Source organism: Neomonachus schauinslandi, chromosome 10 (genome assembly GCF_002201575.2).
Source record: "Neomonachus schauinslandi chromosome 10, ASM220157v2, whole genome shotgun sequence".
NCBI classification, from domain to species: Eukaryota; Metazoa; Chordata; class Mammalia; order Carnivora; family Phocidae; genus Neomonachus; species Neomonachus schauinslandi.
The window spans coordinates 31,719,592-31,743,373 of NC_058412.1; the positions used below are offsets into that span (position 1 = coordinate 31,719,592).

General features: G+C 43.7%; 1 protein-coding gene across 1 annotated transcript in view; it reads left to right on the forward strand.

Annotated features, from left to right (window-relative positions):
• The first annotated feature begins 12,766 nt into the window (after nucleotides 1-12,766).
• TMEM178A (transmembrane protein 178A) overlaps nucleotides 12,767-23,782 on the forward strand; it is a 48,353-nt gene continuing 37,337 nt past the window's right edge. Inside the window, exon 1 of the mRNA XM_021697666.2 lies at nucleotides 12,767-13,166. Coding sequence (XP_021553341.1) covers nucleotides 12,767-13,166 — 400 coding nt within the window. The remainder of the gene's footprint in view (nucleotides 13,167-23,782) is intronic.

Here is a 23,782-nt window from a genome sequence, read left to right on the forward strand (position 1 = left end):
AGGTAATTGGGGCAATAGTTACATAGACTTCATTCTGTTAAACACCAGGTGGAAATCCATTATGATTGAGTTCAACGTAAAGCTGAAAGGATCTTCCCGGTTGTTTGAGACAGGAAACAGCTCGTGGTTCTGCACACATCTGAAGAACCCACTGGATGCATCTTTCCTGTGACAGTAACAGACAATTGTTTGCACTCAGGTCTCTCTGTTCCTTTTTGGAGCATCTGTTACCTTTACTGTCAAACCTCTCCTATTCCTGGATGGCAGCTAGAGCGGCACTTTGGGCGAGGGAAGGAGTGCTCAGCCAAAATACATGCCTGCAGAAAATGGCTGCCTGGAGCTCAGGGGGATTGGCTCAGACATCCAGTCTCCAGCTGTTAGGAATTTTCATTGTCATCTCTTTTGGAATTCAGTCGACCCTTGGAGCATGATCAAAGAGGGAGCAGGGTAAAGGAGGAGGGGAAGTAGTGGTGAATTGTAGGCTACCTGTCTGAAAACTGTATTAGTTTCCAGTTGCTGCTATAACAAGTTACCGCCACCTTAAGGACTTCAAACGACAATTTATTATCTTACAGTTCTGCAGGTCAGACATCCAGAATTAGTCTTGCCAGGCTAACGCCAAGGCATTGGCAGGGCTGCGTTCCTTTCTAAAAGCTCTAGGGGAGAGTCTGTTTCCTTGCATTTTTCAGCTTCCAGAGGCTTCCTGCATTCTTTGGCTTGTGGCCCACGTCCTCTGTGTTCAAAGCCAGCAACAATACATTTCTCTAACACTACTCTCATTGTACACCTCTCTCTCTCTCTGGTTTTAAGAATGCATGTGATTAGATTGGACTCACTTGGATAATCCAGGATAATCTCCCTATTTCAAGATCCTTAATCCCATCTGCAAAGTCCTTTTCGCCATATAAGGTAACACATTCTTAGGTTCAAGAGCAGGGAGAGGAATTATTCTGTCCTACCACAACCACAAAGTTTATGTCCTCACTGAAGTAGAAAAAGGAAGCTTCTACCTTTTGATCTACCTTTTTTTTGTCTCCCTCAGATCTAATGGGATATTCATAGATTTTTAAAAAAATTCCCTATTTGACATCAAATCAGTCTGTGACAAATGAAATTTTATTAAAAGGCAAGCAATAATAATATTAATGATATCATACTTTTTCTTTATTCAAATTATCACTTTAATTTCCATCTTAGGGGTAACTTTGGTCTCTCCTTCTCCATGTCTTTCCTTCATACGTACATGAGCATTCTCTGCCTTCAAAGACTTTAATCTTTCTGACCTCTACTTATAGAATGATTCCTCTCCCTCCTTTGACTGCCAAAGTTCTACCAAAATTAATCAACATGTGTTACCTTTCTTCCCTGTCAACTTTTCCAACTTCTGTTCGTCCCTCAGACCCCAGAAGTTTTATTCCTGCCTTAACCTCTCTATTGACGCTGACCTGCTGAAGGCCCCGGATCATGTCACGGAGGCCTTTCTCTTCCTCTACTGACTGCTGGATGTGCCTGCAATTCTCGATACCACTGACCAGGCCCTTCTTGAAACCCCCTGTCCTTGGCTTGTGTGGTTCTCCTGACTCACTCACAGCAGGCTGCCAGACGCTGGTTCCTTGTCCTCTGCCTCTCCCTAGCCTCCATACACAGCCCCTGCTCTCCTTTTCTACACTGCCTCCCACAGATTTCTCAGCATAGTCGCCTCTAGATGGATACTTGTGAAATCTACTTGTCTAGCTAGCCAGTGGATATTTCCATACAGATGTCCTTCTGTCCTCTCAAACTCAAATGGCCAGAGCTTAAGCCTCTAAATCCATTCTCCATCCTGATTTATTTACCTACTTACTTATTTAAATGTTGTTTATTTAATTTAGTCAACAGATCCATCATCGTCCTAGTCATCTTGGCTTGAATCTCCAGCATTTGTGTCTCTTTTTTCCCCTTTGGTTGACTTATTTACCATTTTCATTCATAATGTTTCTGGCATCTCTTCCTTTGTGTCCAATGCCACCATCATGACTCTTATCACACAGTCCTGGGTGATCTGAAGTCCTTCTCACATTTACTTCACTGCCAGTGCTAGAGTAATTCCTAATCTCCCTCTTTCCATCAATCATTCTTTTCTTCATTGCCTAAGATCTTAGTGTTGTTTAAAGCCTCTATAGTCTGAATCTAATCAATATTTCCAAATTTATCCTAAACTTTTCATCACAAACTTTCCATTTTAGCAGGACCAGGATGCTCACTGTCCCAGAAACATAACCTTGTTTGTTACTATATCTGGGTGCACGTGGTTTTCCATCCCTGAAATATTCTCTTCCTCTCCACCAATTTACTCCCATAGATCTTTCAAAGCTCAAGTCCCAATTTCCTCATCAGTACTTCTTTGGCCATCTCTATTTATAAGATTTCTCCTTCCTCTGAACACATTAACATTTTCTGAGCATAATATAGATCAGCAGAGAACTTCCATAAGGTCCAATCATCCACCCACCCATCTTCCTGCAAATGTCATCATGCCCTCAATTCCTTCCACTGTTACTAGGGATGAACTTGGCATTCACCTACCTAAGACAACCTCTCCACGTATCTACTCTTGACCATTCACTGACTTTGCTCCAGCAATTCTGCTTCTTTTTTCTGTATCAATTTCTCCATCCCTCCTGGATCATTCCCATCAGTAGGCAAACAGGCTGTTATCTTCTTATCTTCAATAAAACAAACAAACCCTCTCTTAATCCCACTTCCACCTCTCCTAGTATCTATTTTTTTTCTCCTTCACTTCATGGCAAAATTCCTTGGAAAAGTGACCTATATCCACTGCCCCAACTTCTCTCTTCCCATTCTCTCTCGAATGTATTCCAGTGAAGCTTACATCCCCAACACTCTGCTAAAAATGCTCTTATTAAGGTCACCAAAGGCCTCCATTTTGCTAAATCCAATGCTCAATTCTCTTTTCTCATCTTGCTTGACCCATCAGAAGCTTTGAGACCTCGATGACTGTCCCCTATTTGAAACTTTCTTCACTTGGCTTCCAGGACACCACACTCTCCTGTCTCTCTGGCTACTCCCTTCAGTCTCCTTTGCTGGCTCCTACTCATCTCCTAGACCTCAGCTTGTAGCAGTTTTCCCTGTCTTAATCCTTGTCCCTCTTCTCTTTTCTACCAACACTCCCTCCCTTGGTGACATCATCTGGTCTCATAGTTTAAAGTACCATTGGTATGTGGATCCTGTTGGCTTCCAATTTACATCTTTAGGGGTGCCTGGGTGGCATAGCTGGTTAAACGTCCCACCACTTGATTTCAGCTTAGGTCATGATGTCAGAGTCGTGAGATTGAGCGGCAAGTCAGCTCCGAGCTTAGCTGGGAATCTGCTTGAGATTCTCTCTCTCCCTCTGCCCCTCCCACACCTCCAAAATAAATAAATAAAGTCTTAAAAAAAAAAAGTAGTAGGCAAGAAGATCAGGGAATTGTGGAAATGGCCATTCTCCTAAGCATGAGCCATCCAAATCTTTAAGCACCCAAATCCACACTGACCCAGGTTTGGGAATTACTGTTCCAATCTGCTCTGACCTGTGCCTACTTGGTATGTTGCTTATTTTGTGCAGCTTTTACTATAGATTTATAGAATAATAGTACATAGGTAACATTTCTTGATTGTGTACTATTTGCTATCACCGCCTCTTTTTCCTTTGTTTCTTGAGAGCAATTTCTGTAGTTTTTCTTTTCTAAACTTCCTTTGAATTGCCAGGAACCTTAGACAGCCTTAGTTCTGATGCTGGCTATATTCAGGGTTGATATCCCCCTTTTCGGATTCCATATCTAGTTTGCTATCATTGCTACCAAATATAACATTTAAAAGGGTGCTGTACAAATCCAGTTACCAATTTTGCTGTGAGAGCCATTTTACGTTCTCATTTTATTGACACAAAGAACCCGAGCTTCTTGGCTAAGGCGGCTGATATGAAATGGAAAAGGGTAAAGTGCTGAGTGAGAGTGGGAAAAGTAAGTAATGAAAATTCTTCCCACAAAATTCGGAACCCCCCCAAAAAATCAGATAGTAAAGGAAATTGAGAAATGAAAGAATTTCCCTAAATATCCAGAAAGCAACCCCTTGAAATTGGGATTAAGCTTCAATATTTAAAAAACTTCAGGGATTTCTTTTAGCTAAATACTGGAATGCTTAGAAGAGAATCCCTTTCTGTTGTGTTTTTGTCTCCGTGGGATTCATAAGCGCACATGGTAACCTGGCTGGAAAACACTAAGAGACATCTCCCCTACTGCCAACCCCCCTCCCTGACTTGCCATTCACACAGTCCAAGGCTCTTGATCACATACAGATTGCAGACCCTAAATAAATTAGGCAGATGGAACTCATACATCAAAGCCACCTACTTGGATTCCTTTTTGGCCATTGGTGCATTTCCTCTCTCTCTTTTTTAATCAGCCTCATAAATCTGACCCTGACAAGGTTCTACCTCTCCATACCAATAGTCGGAGGTGAGATGGTAATTTGTCCTCAAGCTTTCATTTGCTTCTCCACTCGAGTGACCCTCAATGCCACGTGGCACCCATTCATTACAGGGGCTCAGGTGTGGCTGTGGGGAGGTGTGTGCCAAGTCCTGCCAACCTGGTTACTCCTTCCAAAAGCACAGGATGTTTCTCCAAGAGCTGTGCACATCAGATGATTACACTCCGCAGTGCCGGATGAAATCCTTGGCGTGCTGACAGCCCTAAAGAATACAACACATTGTTATGTATTCTCCCGAGGATCTCCTTCCTGATAGCTCTTCACGTACTGGCTAACGATTACCTGGACCCAAATAACTTTTTCAAGAGGGTTATCCAAATCAAGAATGGAAGGTAAAAACAGAGCTGTCCAGGATGGTGACCTCTCTGAGGTGGTGGCAGGTGCTTGCAGACCTGTGTTGATTTCACCCTTTTCAGGCACATCTGACTCAATCCTTGTCTCCTGGTCTTGAGAGTCTGAATCTGGAACGTTGACCGAGCTCATGTGGGCCAAGTTTGGATTTCTCATCATTTGTGGAGAACTTCCTTCTGACTTCTAGCGGCTGCATCTTGGCTGAGTCTTGAGTCCTTCTTGAGTCTTTACTCTTTTCTCCCTGTCCTTATAAGGAGTCTGTCTCATTTACTTCTCTCCTCCAGATGCTATCCACAGCTGGCTTAGTGTCCCCTTGCCCTGTCAGGGCTTCCTCCGCCCCCTGCACAGGGAGGGGAAGGTCCAGGCACTCCCCGTATTCTCCTAACATGATTGGTACCCATGAAATGCAATAACTATGGGCTGTCATTCCTACAGAGGCATTTCTATCTGGTCCATTTAAAGACCTTGAGAAATGGAGACACCTTATCATACTCCAGCAGCTTATTTTGCCTATTCACAAAATAGCATTAAACCTCTTTCATGGGCTCATAACAGAAGAGCCTATTGAAAGAGCATAATGGTTTCTCATACTTTTGAGTGCCCATCATTCCACCAATACTATGGATGATTATGTTTTTAGGGGCCTTATGGTAGGCCTCCGTGCTTTTCATTAGGGCACAATCCTTGGGAGTGTGATGGTCTGTACTGTAACTAGGATTATGGCTTGCAAATGTGAGCAGTAACCAAATATTCTTGGTGGAGATGATAAATGGCAAGAGCTGCCATTCACGTCTGGAGCACTTACTGTAGGTCAGCCATTATGTCACTAAGTGTTTTATTTTCACGGTGGATTTGATTCCTATAGCAACCCTAAGAAGAATATTACTACTTGGATCCCCGTTGCACAGATGAGGAAACAGAGGTTTGGAGAGGCTATGTAAATCCCTCTTCCCCATAAAAAAAAAACCTTGCTAGAACTTGAACCCAAGCGTTTCTGACTCCACATCCCAGACTCTATTATCTCTCTATGTGTCACCATAGCATATCATTGGACTGCCCTGCCTTGGCTGGGAGACATGCATTGTCTTGATGCTTGAGTGCCTACAAGGAGGCCTTGACCCGAATCTCTCAGTTCTTCTAGCTAGCTACACTTCCCTCTAAGCAATCCTATCCAGTCCTGAGAATTTAAATATCAACATACATATCACACCTATATGCTGACATCTCTAAATCTAAATCTTCGTTCCAGACTCCTTCCCTTCCTCTCAGGCTCATATAGCCAACTGAGATTTCTAAATGGCATCTCATACCTAACAAATCCAAAACAGAATTTTTACTTCTCCCCAAATATGCCTGACATCCCATACATGATACCACGGTTCAAACAGACCAGAAATGGAGGCATGGTTCTTGATTTCTCCTTTCCCTCACCTGGACTCACAGTAATTCTGTGACTTCGACCTTTACCCACTTCTCTGTTTCTGCTGCTGTCTCTTTAGTCTAAGCTACTAATACCCCTTGTGTAGACTATTGTAATAGACTCCTGATTGGTTTCCCTGCTTTTGCACCTGCCATCTCTCACTGGTTTCCCTGCTTTTGCACCTGCCATCCCCAGCCCCAATTCATTTTTCACATAGTCTTCTGAGTGACATTTAAAACATGAATTAACTCCTGCTCCTCCCTGCTTAGAACTCTTCAAAGGCTTTCTTTTTTTTTTTTTTTTTAAGATTTTTATTTATTTATTTGACAGAGAGAGAGAGAGAGAGAGAGCAGGAACATAAGCAGGGGGAGTGGGAGAGGGAGAAGCAGGCTTCCTGCCGAGCAGGGAGCCCGAGGTGGGACTCGATCCCAGGACTCTGGGATCATGACCTGAGCCGAAGGCAGACGCTTAACGACTGAGCCACCCAGGCGCCCTCAAAGGCTTTCTTTTGATTAAAGTCCAAATTCCATAGCATGACCTTCAAGACCACATACAATCTGGCCCTTGACTAACCCTGCCACTGAATCTCATACCACTCAAGGCCTCACTCCCGGCTCTCTAGCTATAGTGGTCTTTTTTCAGTACCTCAGTGGTACAAAGCTCTTTCATGCCTCAGGACCTTTGCCCTGGCTGTTTCCTCTACCTGGAATGTTCTCTCCCTGGCCCATAGGTGCTCAATAAATGTTAACTGAACAAATGGGAACAGTAGATTGCCTCCCCTACAAGAATAATATAAATAATATGAAAAAAATCACATCATTAATGACTTATTTAGCCATTTGTATTTATGACATATAAATGATATGAGCTTAATATAATTAGGCTATGGGTTTTCTGAAGCATGTTTATATGTTTACGTGAATGGAGTAGGGAGGAGAAGGGAGTGGGGGGTGGGGGTAGGAGGAAACATATTTAACATGTGGTAATCATGAATCCTGTGCAGTAGATGTTGATATCCCTGTTTTTCCAAACTTAGGTGATTTGGGGAGGTCAGGTAACTGGCTAAGAGTGAGCAGGTAGGAAGCAGTTGTCTGGAATTTACAGGTGGTCTGACTCGAGTGCCTCTGTGTGGTTCCCAGATCCTGGTGCCTTAGAGCAGACACAGTTGAGAGAGGATGTTCAAGGGTAAGAAAAAGGGGAGACACCTGGAAACACTAGCTCTTTTGCTCACACAGGCAGCGGCTCAGGCTGCTGTGAATTGGAGAGACTGAATATCTTAGCTATATCCAAGTCTATGTTGGTTGTCAAACATGGCCTAAATGAGCTGCATTAGACCTCAACTTTGAAACCCAGCATCCACACACACAGATAAAGCGGGGAATACAGTTACGTATGGCAATTAATAAGCCACCATCTGCTAAAACATCCCACTCCGAGTGGGATTTAACATGGTTATGGGTTTCTTTGAATGTGTGTGTGTGTGCGTTTTTCCCACCATATGTGTTTAAAGGCTCCAAAAAGGAAACAGCTTAATCCAGAAATGTGAAAAAGAATGGTGACATTCTGTGGTGTGTCACTGAAATGAGAAACTTATCAGGCACCATCTATTTTGGGGGTTTTGTGGTATTCTATGGCTCCAGGCTTTGACTTAGTGACAAAATGGGACTGCCAAGATGATTTACCACATACGTGGGGTAGGAGAAGAGCACTGTGCTAGGCACTGCTTCTAAAATTTACTTTTGGCTTTGCCCTGGACTGAGTTGACACACATATAGAAAATACCCCTTCTCCTCCAAGGCCTAACTGAGAAAGTGTCTATTCTGCTTGGCTTACCTATGTTCTTCCCAATGGAAATGAATCCCTCTGTACTAGATTTTCCTGTGTGAACCTCTGTGGTGGCACTCATCCGGGCAATCCTTCCTTGCAGCCTCTTGTGTCTCTTTCTCCTCCACTGACCTATAACTTTCCCTGCGGGTACAGGCTGTGGTGTTTTTCATCTCTGCATAATCCAGTGGGACCTGGCACAATAACTCACTTCGAAGGTACTCAATATATGTTGTTGAATGAAAATCAAATTGTTTCAGGGAAACAATGTAGGATGGTGACTTTAACCCCAAATACCTCAGTTATTTGTAGAAATGACATATTGTAGATTAACAACATAATTGACTCTGTCCTTATGTTAAAGGCTAAAAAAAACGTGTGATTTTATTAAAAAAAAAAAATCCTCATTCGATAGGAAAGCCAGGGCGTGGTTTTGGTTAAACTGCATAGTCTAAATCCTGTGGAATCTAAATGTTTGAAATGAGGAAGGATATTGCTTTTGGTCTCAGCATTGGGGCAAAAAAGAATATTCATGGTTGGCATGGGTAGCTTAGAACAGGTATGTCAATAAATCATTGCCATCGCTCTTTGATAATTGGAGATCTCTGTGTGTGTGTGTGCGTGCGTGTGTCCGTGCATGCACGCACACGCGCATGAACATTTTATAAGGAAATATTTAAGAACTTCCTGACTGTCAAGAGAAATACAATGAATGTCACAAAGCCCCTAGATATTATGATAAGTGTGTTTGCAGAAGACCAAAGTATTTTGATTTCTAAATATTTAAAGATGGCCAGCACGTCAGTTGGGATGTTTAAATGTTATGGGAATAAAGAAGGACTCCAGAGTTATATAGCAAATAATTTTCTCCAGCCTAGAAAGGAGAGTTGGAAGCTGAAGGATGACATAATCAAAGTAACATTTGAGAAAGAGGCATTTGGCAACAGTATCCAGGATAACTGCAGGCAGGGCTGCTCCTGGAACCATGGGGGCCAAGGCGGAAGCTGTAATAACAATCTCCCGTAAGGTGATGGAGGCATAGTCATGGCAAGTGATAGAAATGTGGAGGAAGGACTGGCTATGAAAGACATTTCAAAGGAAATATCCCTATGATTTTTGTGAAGATGATAGTTCTAAAATATTGAGTCGGAGTGACTTGAATGACTTGTCAACACCAAGGAAGGAGAAGTGGGGAGGGGCAGCTGGACACAGGGAAATACAAGTTTGCCTTTGGACACGGGGGATTCAGTAATGCGGTGAGAGACACCCCGATGGCAAGTCCCTGGCTCTATCCCTGTCATTTTCGGACATTGTGGTTCTCTGAGGGACGCGCTGGGGATATCAGATCTGGAGATGGCAAAGAGGAAACTTAAGACAGGCGAAGAACCAGCTAAGTTGGAAAACGTCGAGGTCACAGCATAGCCACAGCAGAGACATGCCACACGGCTCTGGTGGGATCTCTGATCTCCTATCGTCCTGACTCTCTGCCGGGCTAAATGCCCTCATGCGCGGACTGTATTCTGGCTTCCACCTCTGCTTCTAGTCATCTGCAAGCATTTAGCTTGTCGTCAGGCATTAGAACACTGTCAGCTTTATGATTTAAAAATGCAGAAAAAAGTTCTTACTTTACGGTGGCCCCAAATATTAAAGCCTCCGAGCTTGTGAAGTAGATATGTAAATCAAAGTAGTATATTCTGCCTGTATCTGCCAGTATTCTGCCAGTATCTCTGATCTAATCCTCTTGGTAAAGTTTAACTCATCCTTTGGAACTAACTTGGAAGTCTCTCAATAGCCTGCCTGCCTCCCCGGGGCAGTTAGTTTTTTCATTGACCACGTTCCCACAACACTTTGTTCTCATTTCTGCTAGAGCCCATGGAGCAGTTGATGTGACCGTCTCTGGCCGCTAGACCCGGAACATCTTGAAGATGGGAACTATCCATTCATCTTCGCATCCCCACTCCCCTAACAGACTGGGGGGTTAGTGGGTGACACCTCGTTGTCGGAACTATCCCAAAGAGAAATTTTAGGAACATGGGTGGTGCGACGTGCAGTTGCCGTAGCAAAGCCTGTGTGCACATCATATGTCACATCCCTGCTGATGCTGTTAATGCTGCTCCAGCAGAAGCAGTACTCTCATTACATGCTGCTGGCCCATATTTGTAATGTGTGACATTTTTTATGAAATACTATCAAGGGTAATCCATCATACAGTAACCTTTGGATTATATGCTGAGACTGGTCTTAAACATAGACATAAATGAACTTCAAAAATAATGCTGTTTTCTAAGAAGGGTATGATCAAAGAGTTGTGGCTAGGAAAATAAAGCAGAACATTATGCTCTTTAAAGTTAAACAAAAAGTGCCTGAAAAAGAGGTTTCCTTCCATCTGTTTCAGTTGGGGGACAGGGTTATTGTGTGAAGATAATCAGGTGGCTCTGAAATATGGCAGGCTGTTTATGTCTGGTAGGGCATCAGTGTATGAAAATGGGGTGAGGGCTCGCCAAAGGTTTGATCACCCTTGGGGCTTGCAAGGTTTGTGATCACCTTCTCTCAAGAGGTGGGTTGGTTGGTTTGTTTTTTAAATAAAAGGACACATGACAACTTGAGTGAATTTCAGATATCAACTGTAGGCTTACAGTTAAAGGTATTTCTCTCTGCATATCCATAAAGATCTAGGATTTTACACACATTATAGAGAATAAATAAAAGAAGGCTTCTAAGTCTCATCATTTTTGTGTAAATCCAGATAAGACTCCTTTGATGAGCTTAGCGTTTCCTGTTAAGGAAAAGCTTATAGGTGAGAGAAACACTAAAATTATAATTCTTTGTCTTCCTTAATTAGACTAGAGCTCCCCATAGATCTTGCTGAAGCTGTGAGAAAATCCAAGCAATAATTCACATTGTCAGGTCAGCAGATATGGGCACAGGGGTCCAATATGACGGTAGGATTTGCTTAGGTGACCTATCTGTGAACTAAACAGCTCAGAAGAAGTATACAGCCTTGTCTGGAAATATACGCTCTGAAGATGCTGAGCACAAACAGCAATGGAAATAAATCCCAGCAAGATTCTCATTCCACCTTTACAGATGTCATTCCAGGGGAAGTATATAAATCCTATTAATACCAATTGATGTGGGGCACTAATTAATAAGTCCCATTAAATCATGGAGTAATGACATTTAGCATCTAATGAACGCCTCATAATCTCTTGATCATTAATATTTTATAGCATAAGAACACAGAATTGGCATCCCTGGGCTTGTGCAGCATGGTTTTCTGTCTCTGACAGGGCCCCAAGAGCATTAAGTGGCACAAGGGTATTACACCTCTCTTGTAAGACTACACAAAGCAGTGGAATCTTTCAGTAACCCTGGGTTCTAACATTTCCTCATTTTAGTGAATGTGAATCTGTTATTCTCCTCATTAACAGCTATGGACTGCACAGCGCCCTGGAAGAATAGAAGGGAGCTGAGATGTGGACCTTGTTGTGTAGCTTTGCTGTCTTGTTGACCCTCCCATTCCATGCAAGAAACTTGCATGGGAGAAAATCATTACTTTGATTTATTACCGGGGGCTTTATTTATTCAAATGCAATAATCACCTCACAGAGCAGGTGCCATTTCAAGGGTTTATTGATCCTATGCTCTTCTAGAAATTCCAGGAGGCCAACACTCTGCCCTGAGATAGAGATGGTCAACAAAAAAAACCCTCAGTCTCCGAGCAGGATGAAGGGAAGTGGGAGAAAATCCCCTGCCACCGTTCTAACGCTCCAGTGACACTCGGTGCCTTTCCGCACCACCCCCGCCCCCCCAAGAGGGGCTGGAGGAGAGAGAACGCTTAGAGGTTGCAGTGGGCAAGGGAGAGGGAGAGAGCACCGACAGAGAGCTGCCAAGGGGTCTAAGAGGCTGCATCCTTCAGGCGTGGAGAGAAAGGGTCTTCAGCTCCAGATCACGATTCCAAAGAGTTAAATTTTACCACGCAGCCCGATCTGGATGGGAGTTGCTTCTGGGTACAAAACGGGACACTGATCAAAATCAACTTGGACAAGTGACAAGCCTGAGTCTGATGTCGGTGGATGTCTTCTAAGGTCGTTGGAGGGGAGAGGACGGGAGGCAGTGTGCTCAGGGGTAGGTGGAGAGAAGCTTCGAGTCCAGGGCAGGGCTATAAAGGGACACGGAGTTGGCAAACAGGGAGACAAAACGAGTGGGGAAGAGAGAGAGGAAGAGTTGAAGAAAAGTAGGGGGAAGTGGGGACAGGGTTAGGGGAGAGAGGAGGTTAGGAGAGAAAAGTGAGGGCGGCTGGGAGGGATTAAAAGGGAAGGGGGATTGCTGGAGAGAAGGGCGGACCGCAGGCTCGGGAGGTGGAGAGGAGGCGAGGGGACCCAGCGGGTGGGGGGTGCCGAGAGGCAGGCGAGGGGCTGGGGAGGAGGAGGAGGAGGGCTAGAAAGTGCGAGCGGCGCGGGGTGGGGGTGGGGGGCGGCGGGGAGCCGGGGGGCCGGGGGGGCGGTCGGAACCGGGGGGGGGGGGGGGGTGGGGGGCAGGTGGGGGAACGCGGGAGGGAGCGCGGAGGAGAGCGGAGGCCAAGTGCATTGTGTCTGGCAGCGGCGCGCGAGCCCACCGGCGGCTGCGGCGGGGCGGGAAGCCATGGAGCCGCGGGCGCTCGTCACGGCGCTCAGCCTCGGCCTCAGCCTCTGCTCCCTGGGGCTGCTCGTCACGGCCATCTTCACCGACCACTGGTACGAGACCGACCCCCGGCGCCACAAGGAGAGCTGCGAGCGCAGCCGCGCGGGCGCCGATCCCCCGGACCAGAAGAACCGCCTGATGCCGCTGTCGCACCTGCCGCTGCGGGACTCGCCCCCGCTGGGGCGCCGGCTGCTCCCGGGGGGCCCGGGGCGCGCCGACCCCGAGTCCTGGCGCTCGCTGTTGGGGCTCGGCGGGCTGGACGCCGAGTGCGGCCGGCCGCTCTTCGCCACCTACTCGGGCCTCTGGAGGAAGTGCTACTTCCTGGGCATCGACCGGGACATCGACACTCTCATCCTGAAAGGTGAGCGGCGGGTGCGCCCTGCGCCCTGGGCGCCGGCGCGGGGAGCGCAGCCCGCGGAACCCCAGGGGCGCGCCGGTCCCCGCGGCCACGTCCCCGCCGCGTCCCCGCGCTCCGCTCCCCGCCTCAGTCTTTCATCCTTCCCGGCCGCCTCCTTTCTTCATTTCTCTCCCTTTCTTGACCACCCCCTTTCTCCCTTCTCTCTCTTGCTCTTCTTTCTTTCCATGACTCTCTTCTTTCTTTCTCATCCTGCTCTCCCTCTCCTCCTTCCCTCAAGTCTGTGCTTTAGCCCCCCCCCCCCCGCCCCATCTGCTTCTTTCCTTCCTTTGCCTCCTTTTCCCTTCTTCCTTTCCTCTCCCCTCGCCCTTCGCTGTCTTTGTACACCTGCCTGACTTGGAATGCAGGTGTAGATTTTTCTTGACGCTGCTCCCCTACGGAGGGTAACAATAAAAAAGACCCGACCTTTCCCAACCGGGCACCTCTCAAGTTGTGCTTTCCTTTTAGAAATACCTTTGGAAGAAAAGTGGTGCAAGCCTCAGAAGAAGCAGAAAGGGGCTTTTTCTTGTATTGTTCTGATGTTGGCATTAGACGAAAGTGGTGTGGCCATCCCAGCCTGGCAGGCTAATGGGAAGCTAAGGAGGCCCGAGACCTTCTTCCCAACCCCAAAGTGCAGGGTTTCCTGTTGATTAGACCTCAGACTTCAGATAGACCTCAATTCATTGGTGAGGCAGTTGAACACAGATAGGACATCTACTTTTTTCCAACCTTCCTGGTCACTCCACACACCATCCTCAGCGTCTAGGTACACCAGGGTGAGTGAGGGGAGGAGAGAACCTGCCCAAGCCCTTTGAAGTGCTTCTCTCTGGATTTGCCAGAGACTCTCATGTGTGTGATACCTTGTAAGGCTGCTTTTGTTGTGGTTGTGGTTTTGGTCCCGAGTTGTAGAGCATCAGTTTGCTCTTCTGGAATCTATGCAACACCTGGCTCCCATGCATGGTTAATCAGAAGTTTGATTTTTTTTTTTTTTTGGTAATCTCATTCATGTAAAAATATTCAAGTGACAACCCCATTGGTGAAGTTTCCTTCTAAGTTTCAGAGCTCCACTCTTAATATAAAAAACCCTTTCCCTTAGACTCATTATTGCAAAAAAAGAAAAAAAAAGAAACAAGAAAAAGTCTAAAATCATTGCATTTTAGTATTTAGTAGCCATTTAGGAAAGTTAACGAACAGACTTATGTGGAATTACAGTGTGGAATGGGATTACGTAGAAAGGAGGGGGTTAATAACGTTTTGGCCTTCAGAGTCTTGTTAGTTGGCATATTCTTCATTTCTCATACATGTCAACTTCCTCCTTCCCATGGCTAGCTCAGTTGGGGACTGCCATCTGAAATCTGCCTGTGCGTGGAAGGACTCCAGCGCTTTTGGGGGGGATAAGACAGAGTAACCTTCCTTTGGGAGGTGTACCTTTTTCTTTCCTCTCCTAACTCACATCCAAATCTGATTTTACCTCATGAAGATGCTGCATAATTAATTCTGATAGTAGCATAGTACATGAACAAACTGTAAAAGCTGTATTTGGAGATTCAGTTATGGAATGCTCATTTAGGCAAGGCAATTTTGAAAGCTAAGCAGTGTAGTCTGTCTTTGGAAACGACAGAGCTGCATTGCCTTACACTTTCTATGCCTAGGGTAATTGATTGCATGCAAATTGCATGTAGAGGAATGCCTGAAACAGCAGGGCAGAGTCTAACCCACCAATGGGAGAGGGACCCCCACAGGATACTGCACATTCCCCACCGCTGGAAGTGCCCTGGCTAGCTGAGGTGCCCAGCTCTGAGGTAGTCCAGGATCAAATAATCCTTAAGGTAAAGGGACTTTAGAGGTCATTGAATCCAATCTCCCACCTATTGTTCAAAATCCCTTCTTCTACAGTCTTTCTGGCCAATGTTTGTCCAGCCTAGCACTTCCATAAGATTCCTATACTAGTTAAAATCATTATATTTTTCTCATCATGAATGCAGTGTTTTAGATTAAAACAATATCAGCTTTGTAATATTGATGGTGTTTAGCTAATCCTTCGTGCAGAACAGCAAAGGGTTCTAGGCTGTAACCAGAAGACATGGGCTCTGTATCCTCCAAGAAGTGTCCAGACCTCACTGGCCTTCAGTTTTCTTGTCTATGGTACTGGGAAAGCTGACTCTTCTTTAGGGAATTTTCTAGTTCTAAAATTTAACGTTGTAATAATAACAGTGTAAATTTAGCTTTCTGGGAAGTTAATGAGCTGACATTATTACGACATGAGGGGTTTGGAGAAAATGACATATCAGTACATGATAGGATCATAATTTGTTGTTTGGGAGATGGCCAAAAAATGCTTCAAGTACTTTTAACATTGTAATTAACCTACCTTGGGCTAGTTACATAACTCTTCTAGATCTCCATTTCATTACCTATGAAATGAATAGGCAAAATGAACAGCTTTACAATTCTATAATTCTACAAATGATTTGATTTTGGCCTCTGTATTAGGTAAACAGTATTACCTTTGTTCCGGCATCTGACGTCAGTAGCTGTGGTATGAATTTCTTAAATGAGTCATATGTATCTAGCGGTTGACATCACATCTAATTAAAAAATTTAGATAACTAGGGTCTTATGGTCTATTTTTACTTTCTTCTCCGAATTACATTGTTTATGAGTTTTAACATTTAGAAATTTTAATCATCGGGCGCCTGGGTGGCTCAGTCGTTAAGCGTCTGCCTTCGGCTCAGGTCATGATCCCAGGGTCCTGGGATCGAGTCCCACACCGGGCTCCCTGCTCGGTGGGAAGCCTGCTTCTCCCTCTCCCACTCCCCCTGCTTGTGTTCCTGCTCTCGCTATCTCTCTCTCTGTCAAATAAATAAATAAAAATCTTTAAAAAAAAAAGAAAGAAAGAAATTTTAATCATCAGAAATGAAGAAAAATAACCTCAGATGGGAGAGTGGGGTGAGGTGGGCAAGGGCCCCAGAACCACCTGGGGGTATTTAGTGAGCTTTTAAGAAAAAAAAGGATGAGCTGTTCTTCATAAGACTCAGAAGGCAAAGCCTGGAGGTGAGTAAAAGTTGCAGAGAAGAAAGTGTGAGTTGATAATATGGAAAGCCTTCTCACAGTTGGAATGACTTGCATCTCATGTTACTGGCGACTATTTCTGAGAGATGTAGTGGAGACAGAAACAGTCCATGTAAACAATGAGAGATTAGTTTAGAAATGAAATGTATAGACTATCTCTTCTTAATCTACTGAAGAGAAATCACATAAGCCAGAAAAGCATCCATCTCGATGGGACAAGTATTTGGGAAAAATCACCAAATTCTAATTGTCACCCTTCATTATGATTCTAGTTCACTTCTAGCCCAGAGTGACCCTAGAAGGTCTAGACTGGACCTCCAAGCAGGACCTTCAGTAAGAATGGTGGTCAAGTTATTGATAAATGCATTCAGAACCAAGACTAGAATCCTGTGCCACTCTACCAGGCTGACAAAGGACCATTCACCAGCACAGTTCGAATACATTTGTTTTTCCAGCTGCAAGTCCTCTTCCTAGCACTGCATTGACCAGTCCACATTTCACTCTCTTGCCCTTTGCAATAACCTGCAAAGGCTTTAGACAGATTAGGTTCCCACGATATTCCCATAGTTTACTATCCAGTGCAGTAAATGCCCATTGAAAGCCTATTATGTGCCAGGTCATGAGGAAGATGTGGCACGTGGGGTTCTTTTGTGTTTGAGTTGGTCAGTTGATTCTAAATTATTCTTCCAGGGCACCTGGGTGGCTCAGATGGTTGAGCGTCTGCCTTCGGCTCAGGTTATGATCCCAGAGTCCTGGGATCGAGCCCGTGTGCCAGGTCATGAGGAAGATGTGGCACGTGGGGTTCTTTTGTGTTTGAGTTGGTCAGTTGATTCTAAATTATTCTTTCATATAGTTCCTTCTTGCAGCTAACTTTTGATGCTAAGGAAACTGTGCTAGTCACAGTGAGTACTGTATGCAAATGAAGGCATCCTCCGCTTAGCAATCAGAAGGACATAAAAGTTGAGAGAGCCTAGTTGCAGGAACTTGAGAGAATGGTCCGAAAATGTAGAGCTTCGGGCCCGTCCGTGCCACTTGGACTGTTAGAGGTTTGAAAGAAACCTGTCCATGTTGGGGCGCCTGGGTGGCTCAGTCGGCTAAGCGGCTGCCTTCGGCTCAGGTCATGATCCCATCGAGCACCTCATCGGGCTCCCCGCTCAGCGGGAAGCCTGCTTCTCCCTCTCCCTCTGCCTGCCACTCTGCCTACTTGTGCTGTCTATCTCTCTGTCAAATAAATAAATAAAATCTTTATAAAAAAAAAAAAAGAAACCTGTCCATGTAAAAGTTACAGAAAGCCAGTAGAGCAGATGGACATGGCATGGATTACGTAAGAAGCCCCGGAAATGAGAAGAGGTGACCTAAAGATAGGTTCTTCATTCATTCATTCATCTGATCCATTCACTTGACAAATACATATTGGGTGTCAGTCTTGCTCTAGGTGTAGAGGATACAGGAGTGTATAAATGGATACAAATGTCTGTCCTCATAGAGTTCATATCAAGTGGTGGAGTTATTTTCTAGTGGGTAATGTAGGAACCACCCTTAGTAGGTTATGGGAAGAGCACGTGGGGAGGGCTGCTAGCACTGGTAGGCAAATGATGGAGGAGACAGTGCAAAGTGATGGAGTACTCTACCCTTTGGGGGATGCCGGCCCTTCTGTTCCAAGTACAGCTCTTATGTTTAAACTACTGTATGAACATTCAAATAGGAGGACAGATGGAAGGAGACTCAGTTGGAAACAATATATAATGCGTCTTTCGGTTACTGAAAACACTGATTTTAATAAATAAACATTGATGAGACTTGTGAATCCATTGTGTAGAACTTTGGAGAAATTAATTTTGAATGGGGATTAGTCATTGAAATTCTATCAAAAGTTCCAACTGTTCTTATTAGCCTTCACTTTAATTTTCTAAATTTTTTTAATTAAAAATTTTTATTAAAAACAATTAACACTACATTTCAAATATATGCACCTTGTTGATGTAAATCAAATTCTAATATTACATATTGCCTGCAATAAACAAAAGGAAAATTAATGTTGCAGTGTTTTGTTTTTATGAAATTTAAAGGGGTAGAATTTCAGAAATATGAAGATGGTAATTCTGTATGCGCAATGTTAACTTGTATAAATCATTTGGGATTGAATTCTTGAAACTTGAAATAAAACGTGTCCTTGTGGTTTCAGAAGCATTTTTCATCTAATGAGATAAACAGAGATATCAAAGACAGTGGGACACATATACTTTGTCATTTTGTTCTCTGCAAGAGAAAGACAGTAGGAAAATTGGTAGGAATTCATTGGATCTGTTCTTCACTCTGCTAATGATTTATCTGTTTTCCCTGTTGCTTATTTTCCATGAAATTAATAGTCTGTACAGGACCCACCAAGTTCTACCTGACACAGAAGTAGATTGATGCTTTTCTTCAGCTCATTTGTAGACCATAGTATCATCTGTGTTGGAATAATTATTGCCCAAGAGCAGATGATCTAGGAAGGTTGAGAGGCCAACACTGTTTCTCCTCTCTGACCCATTGGCTCACATATTGTTTTCAGATCTTGTCTTGAACCAGAAGATGCTGCTGGCAAAGGGATTCCTTAGTTTTGGGGGTGCTGGAGATATCATTAAGACTTTCTTTTTCTTTCTTTACTCAGAAAGCAAGTGGTCTCTGAAATTGTTTTGAGCATCACTCTAAATAATTTCCATTTATTCATTTTTAAATTATGTGCATGGACCATAACAAGCATATGCGTCATGAAACACAGACAAAAGCAAATTTTGAAGGGAGGTGGTAATAGATATCAACACAAGTTCAATTATTTTCACCCTGTGTTCCAAGATTGCTTGTATACCCCCTGGCATGTGCACACTCCACTTTGAAGAGTGCATCTCTCACTGCTCGTTAGCAGAGCCAAGTTTTTCATCTGAGCCAAGAAAGGAGGGTTTTTTCCTATCCTGGCTGAACTTTACGGGGGTCTCCCAGCGCACTGTTATGTCACACACATTCATCTTGCACAGGGGAGAGAAGACGCATTTTATTTCTGTATCATTTCTGACACCAGGTACAGTATTAAATGAGCCCTTTTTGATTAAATAGCTGCCAGTTCATACTACACAGCTCTTAATGACTAGATTTGTGGTTTTGTTGCAAAATGTTTTGAGGCTGAACATAGCCAAGGGTAGTACTTTATGATTCAACGCATTCTATTGCTAACGCTCCTGAAGGTTATCTTGAATAGAAATTAAAATTCTTTTTTTTTTTTTAAAGATTTTATTTATTTATTTGACAGAGAGAATGAGAGACAGAGAGCATGAGAGGGAGGAAGGTCAGAGGGAGAAGCAGACTCCCTGCCGAGCAGGGAGCCCGATGCGGGACTCGATCCCGGGACTCCAGGAATCGTGACCTGAGCCGAAGGCAGTCGCTTAACCAACTGAGCCACCCAGGCGCCCAGAAATTAAAATTCTTACTTGCCACTCTGCTCTCAAAAAAAGATACTTGCTTAAATTCTTTCCATCTGCACATAGGAATTGTCTTTTAAAAGTGATTTATAAACACAAAAGTGGATGGGGTTTTAAGTGGTTTGGGATCAGAATTGCCAAAACCAATGACATTTGTATCCACCATGTCTCATGGATAATATTTAGCGATGGCTTTGAGGGGAAAAAAGGAAGAGTTTTTGCTATGTCATAGAAAGTCCACATCCAATTATATCCAAGTTGCTGTTGATTTTTGTTTTCCTTAGCTACTGATTTTTCTTCTCCATCGCTCAAAAAGAGCCCTCAAGCCCCATCAGGCCGACTACTGGTAATTGCAAGTGTTCTTGATTGCTGTAGGAGATAAGCTTTTGTTAGGGGAGCATCTGGACGTTACGATCCATTGAAGGAGATAGGGAGACTCCAGATGCTAAGCTGGAGCCCACGAGGAGTGGGAACAGTGAAGGAATTCAGGCAGGTCATAGGGTTTCCCAACCATTAACCAAGAATGAACTTTCCTTTCATCTTTATTATACCTGAAGGTCAGTGTACCCCAGATTATTGATCTGTGACCTCTGCCAAGCCAGCTGTGACCTCAGTGTGGCTGTCTCCTGATTCCCTCGGCCCACCTTCTCTTTCAGGGAACTTCCTCTGTCCTTTCATACTCAATTGTGTGGACATCTGAGTTCTATTTTCTGGTACTATTTGTTGGCTAAAAGAATAAAAATAATCAGATTTGGTCATCCTCTTCACTTGCCACCCCCTTGCAAAAGCAACTGGTGAAATTGAAAGGAAAAGTTGAAAACAACCAAACTGGAGAATTGGCAAAATACTTCCAAGAGTAAATGTGTCTCCTTTGGAGTAAAACATTAGCTCACCCTTTCGGGGCAGTTCAGCTAAGATCATTTGAACCATGTAGACTTGCTTCAGGTTTAAAAAAAATTAGTTTTCCTACAGTTACTATTTAAAAAAAACAACAACAAACCACAGCATTGACATTGTCTAAAGCTTTGCACAACTGGTTGTAAAGATTTTTATCGAAATAAAGGCATCTGTAAATAGAAAGTGGACTTCATCTGCAAAAGCTGGTAAAATTTATGACAGTTGATTTTTCTCACTTTCTTTCGGTGTTTCCCTGTGGTTAAGAGTTATTGCAGTGATTAATCTATTTTATTGCAAGTTTTAACTAAAAGGATGTAACTGAACTTGGAGCATGAGAGACTCGGCGTCGGCATCTGAGGTGGACAGTCTTTGCTGCAGGGTAACTGGAAACTATATGCAGTGAAGTGCAGCCAGATAAACTGATTTTTTATCATGGGGACACCCATCAGAGAATGCATTAGCAAGTGAAAAAAAAAGGGGAGCAATACAAGCCATATTTTAGTTTCTGTTATCTCAAATTGCTGAGGACGCATGGAATTATTTTCTATAACTTGCTAGATGTCCCCCAGTGTTCAGATTTTTTGATATTTTGTTCACAGGTAAAAATCAATCAACTAATTTCTCCTCGAAGGACCTAAAGGATATACTATGTTCCCTTTTGGTTTTCTCCAAATAATTTGATGCTATATAGGTACGCAGGGAAAAGTTTCCAGAAATATAAGGGGGAAATTCTGAATGTATCGATAATTCCAGAAGGCTTAATTGTCCCTTTGCAACAGGTCACTCAACTGCAAATCAACACGGAGGCTTCCATCTGCCAATAAGCACTGACATGCAGACTTAGGGTCTATCACAGTGGAACAGGCAGGCTAGGGACAGTGGGGGAGTGGGGAGGGCTATATTTGGCTCGGATCTCTTTTGTTTACATTTTAAGGAATTTTTATTTGGTGTAGGGGATGCGAGCATTTGCTTCACTCAACAATCGGTCAACAAATGTTACTGAGTGTTGGAAAGGAAAAGCTTTTGAAGATAAGAGGCTGCTTAATGAAACATATGGGTGCTATGTCTTCCTGTCTTGTGGGGTTGTGTTTCCCTAACCATACCCAGAGCAGCGAGGAAGGAGGTCTGGGTAGGTGGTGAATTTGACTTTAAATGCCATTTCTTAAGTTCCCATGATTTTGAAAACTGCTTACAGTGATGTTTACAGTTGTCATGGAATCTTAAGCCCATGTGTCCCATTAAATGGTACTCAGTGAAGTTACCCTGAAAGACAACAGAAGTAATCACTTGTCATGTGATTGAGAAATTAGGATACCGATCATCGCTGTGACAGTTTGATGTTGCAGGAGACAACCCTAGGAAAGAAACCAAAAATATAATTGATCCTAGGCCAGCTGGGGTTCAGTATTTCTTTTATACCACTGATGCCTCAGAATCCTTTGGGCCAGGTCACTTCATTCTTCGCATGGAACATATTGTAAGAGACCCGGGTGTTCAGGCAATGGACGTATTGGTTGAAGGAAGCTGAAACTCACAAGTATTCGACGAATAATGAGAAAAGCTGAAGTAAAGAGTGGCAGGAAAACTGACAGTGACGGCTAACATGAATGTTTCTGCAAAATAGTGTCTTTTGTTCAAGTGTGGTAACAAAACAAAACAAAAGACACAGGGAAAGTGTTTGCTATTCAGCAGTAAAAATCCAGCCGGAAGATGTCCACCGAAGAAGCGTCAAAGTCATGTTGTTATTCTTTCCTTTTTTTGTTTTTTTTTGCCTCAAGAGTTACCTTTTCTTTCTAGAGGAAGCTCAGGTTGGTGGGAGGAAAATGGGTGAGCACATGTAGAATCAAAGATCCATAGAATTGAAAAGAACTTCGAGCAGTGATCCTCACCCTCTTTTTTCGCTGTGGTGCCCATGATAGAAGATTTTCACCTGTCCTACCAGTGCCTATCAATTTCCCCGCAGACCAGCTCGAATTCCCTCCTTTTCTTTATGAAAGCATCTTATCAGAATGCCTGTGAGGGAGGGGATGTTGTAATCAGCATCATTTTGAATTTGTTTTATAAAACAGAGTCTATCATTTAGATAAGGGAAGCCTCCCTTATCTTGTATAGAAGAAGCTTAGAGACACCAGTCTGACTGGCAGTGGGGGTGGGGGCTTTATCTACATTGCGTATTTTTTAGGGGTGGAGGGTTATAAGGGGAGCTGATGGATGTTGTATGCATGGATGCTTCGATCCCCCCAAAGTCATCCCCAGACACCACCACTGATTTGGAAACTTGGGAGCTGTATAAAGAACTCATTACCTGTTCATCTTCTGAACTGGTCCCAACACACCTGATTTGGGAAAAATTTTTAAAAATGACAGGAGAAAGCATATAGAAGGTCACAGTTTTGTATGCCCTCCAAATGTGACATAGTTACTGAAATAAATATGTCTGAGAGCCCTTGAGAGGCATTAAACAGAGTCATTCCCTAGTCTCCAAACCACACATAGATGATTCTGCAGTAATATTTTGATTATGCCATGGGGGAAATTGAGTGCTTCTTACAAACAGGCCCCAGATTTTCATTTTGGAAATTTGTGGCATGGGTACTTTTTAGAGCATGTTTTTATTTCTAAACTATGACAGTGTTTTTGTTTTAGCATGCTTCCAGTTCTACCTACAGGTTAAAATGGCAGACTCCCCCTCCACCCCCCGCCAAGCCAAGTATTCTATATATGTAGTTTTCTAGATTTGTTTGTATTTCTGAAAAGGTCAGGTATGGCAGCATTTCTGATTAGGTAGAAAACATTATAATTTGAGCTGTGGGTCTAATTTTTAAAAATGCAATTAATAAAATGCCTGATAAACATCTACTTATATAGGTGGGTTTATTAGTTAAGGATCTCTTAGTGCCAAATAACAGAAAACCCAAATAAAAATGGCTTAACCTACAAAGAAAATGTATTATCTCCCATAACAAGATGTCTGGAGGAAGCCTGTACCCGGGCTGATTAAAGATTCAGTGCTGTGGGGCTTTAGTAGTCCCAACATGGGTGTTTTTGCCTTCAGGCTTGTCTCTTCCTGGTCACAGCTGTACCATGAGTCACTTCCTTACACAGCGACAGTTCAAAGGCTGGGAAGGAAGGGAGGCCATGCCCCGTTTTGTGAAC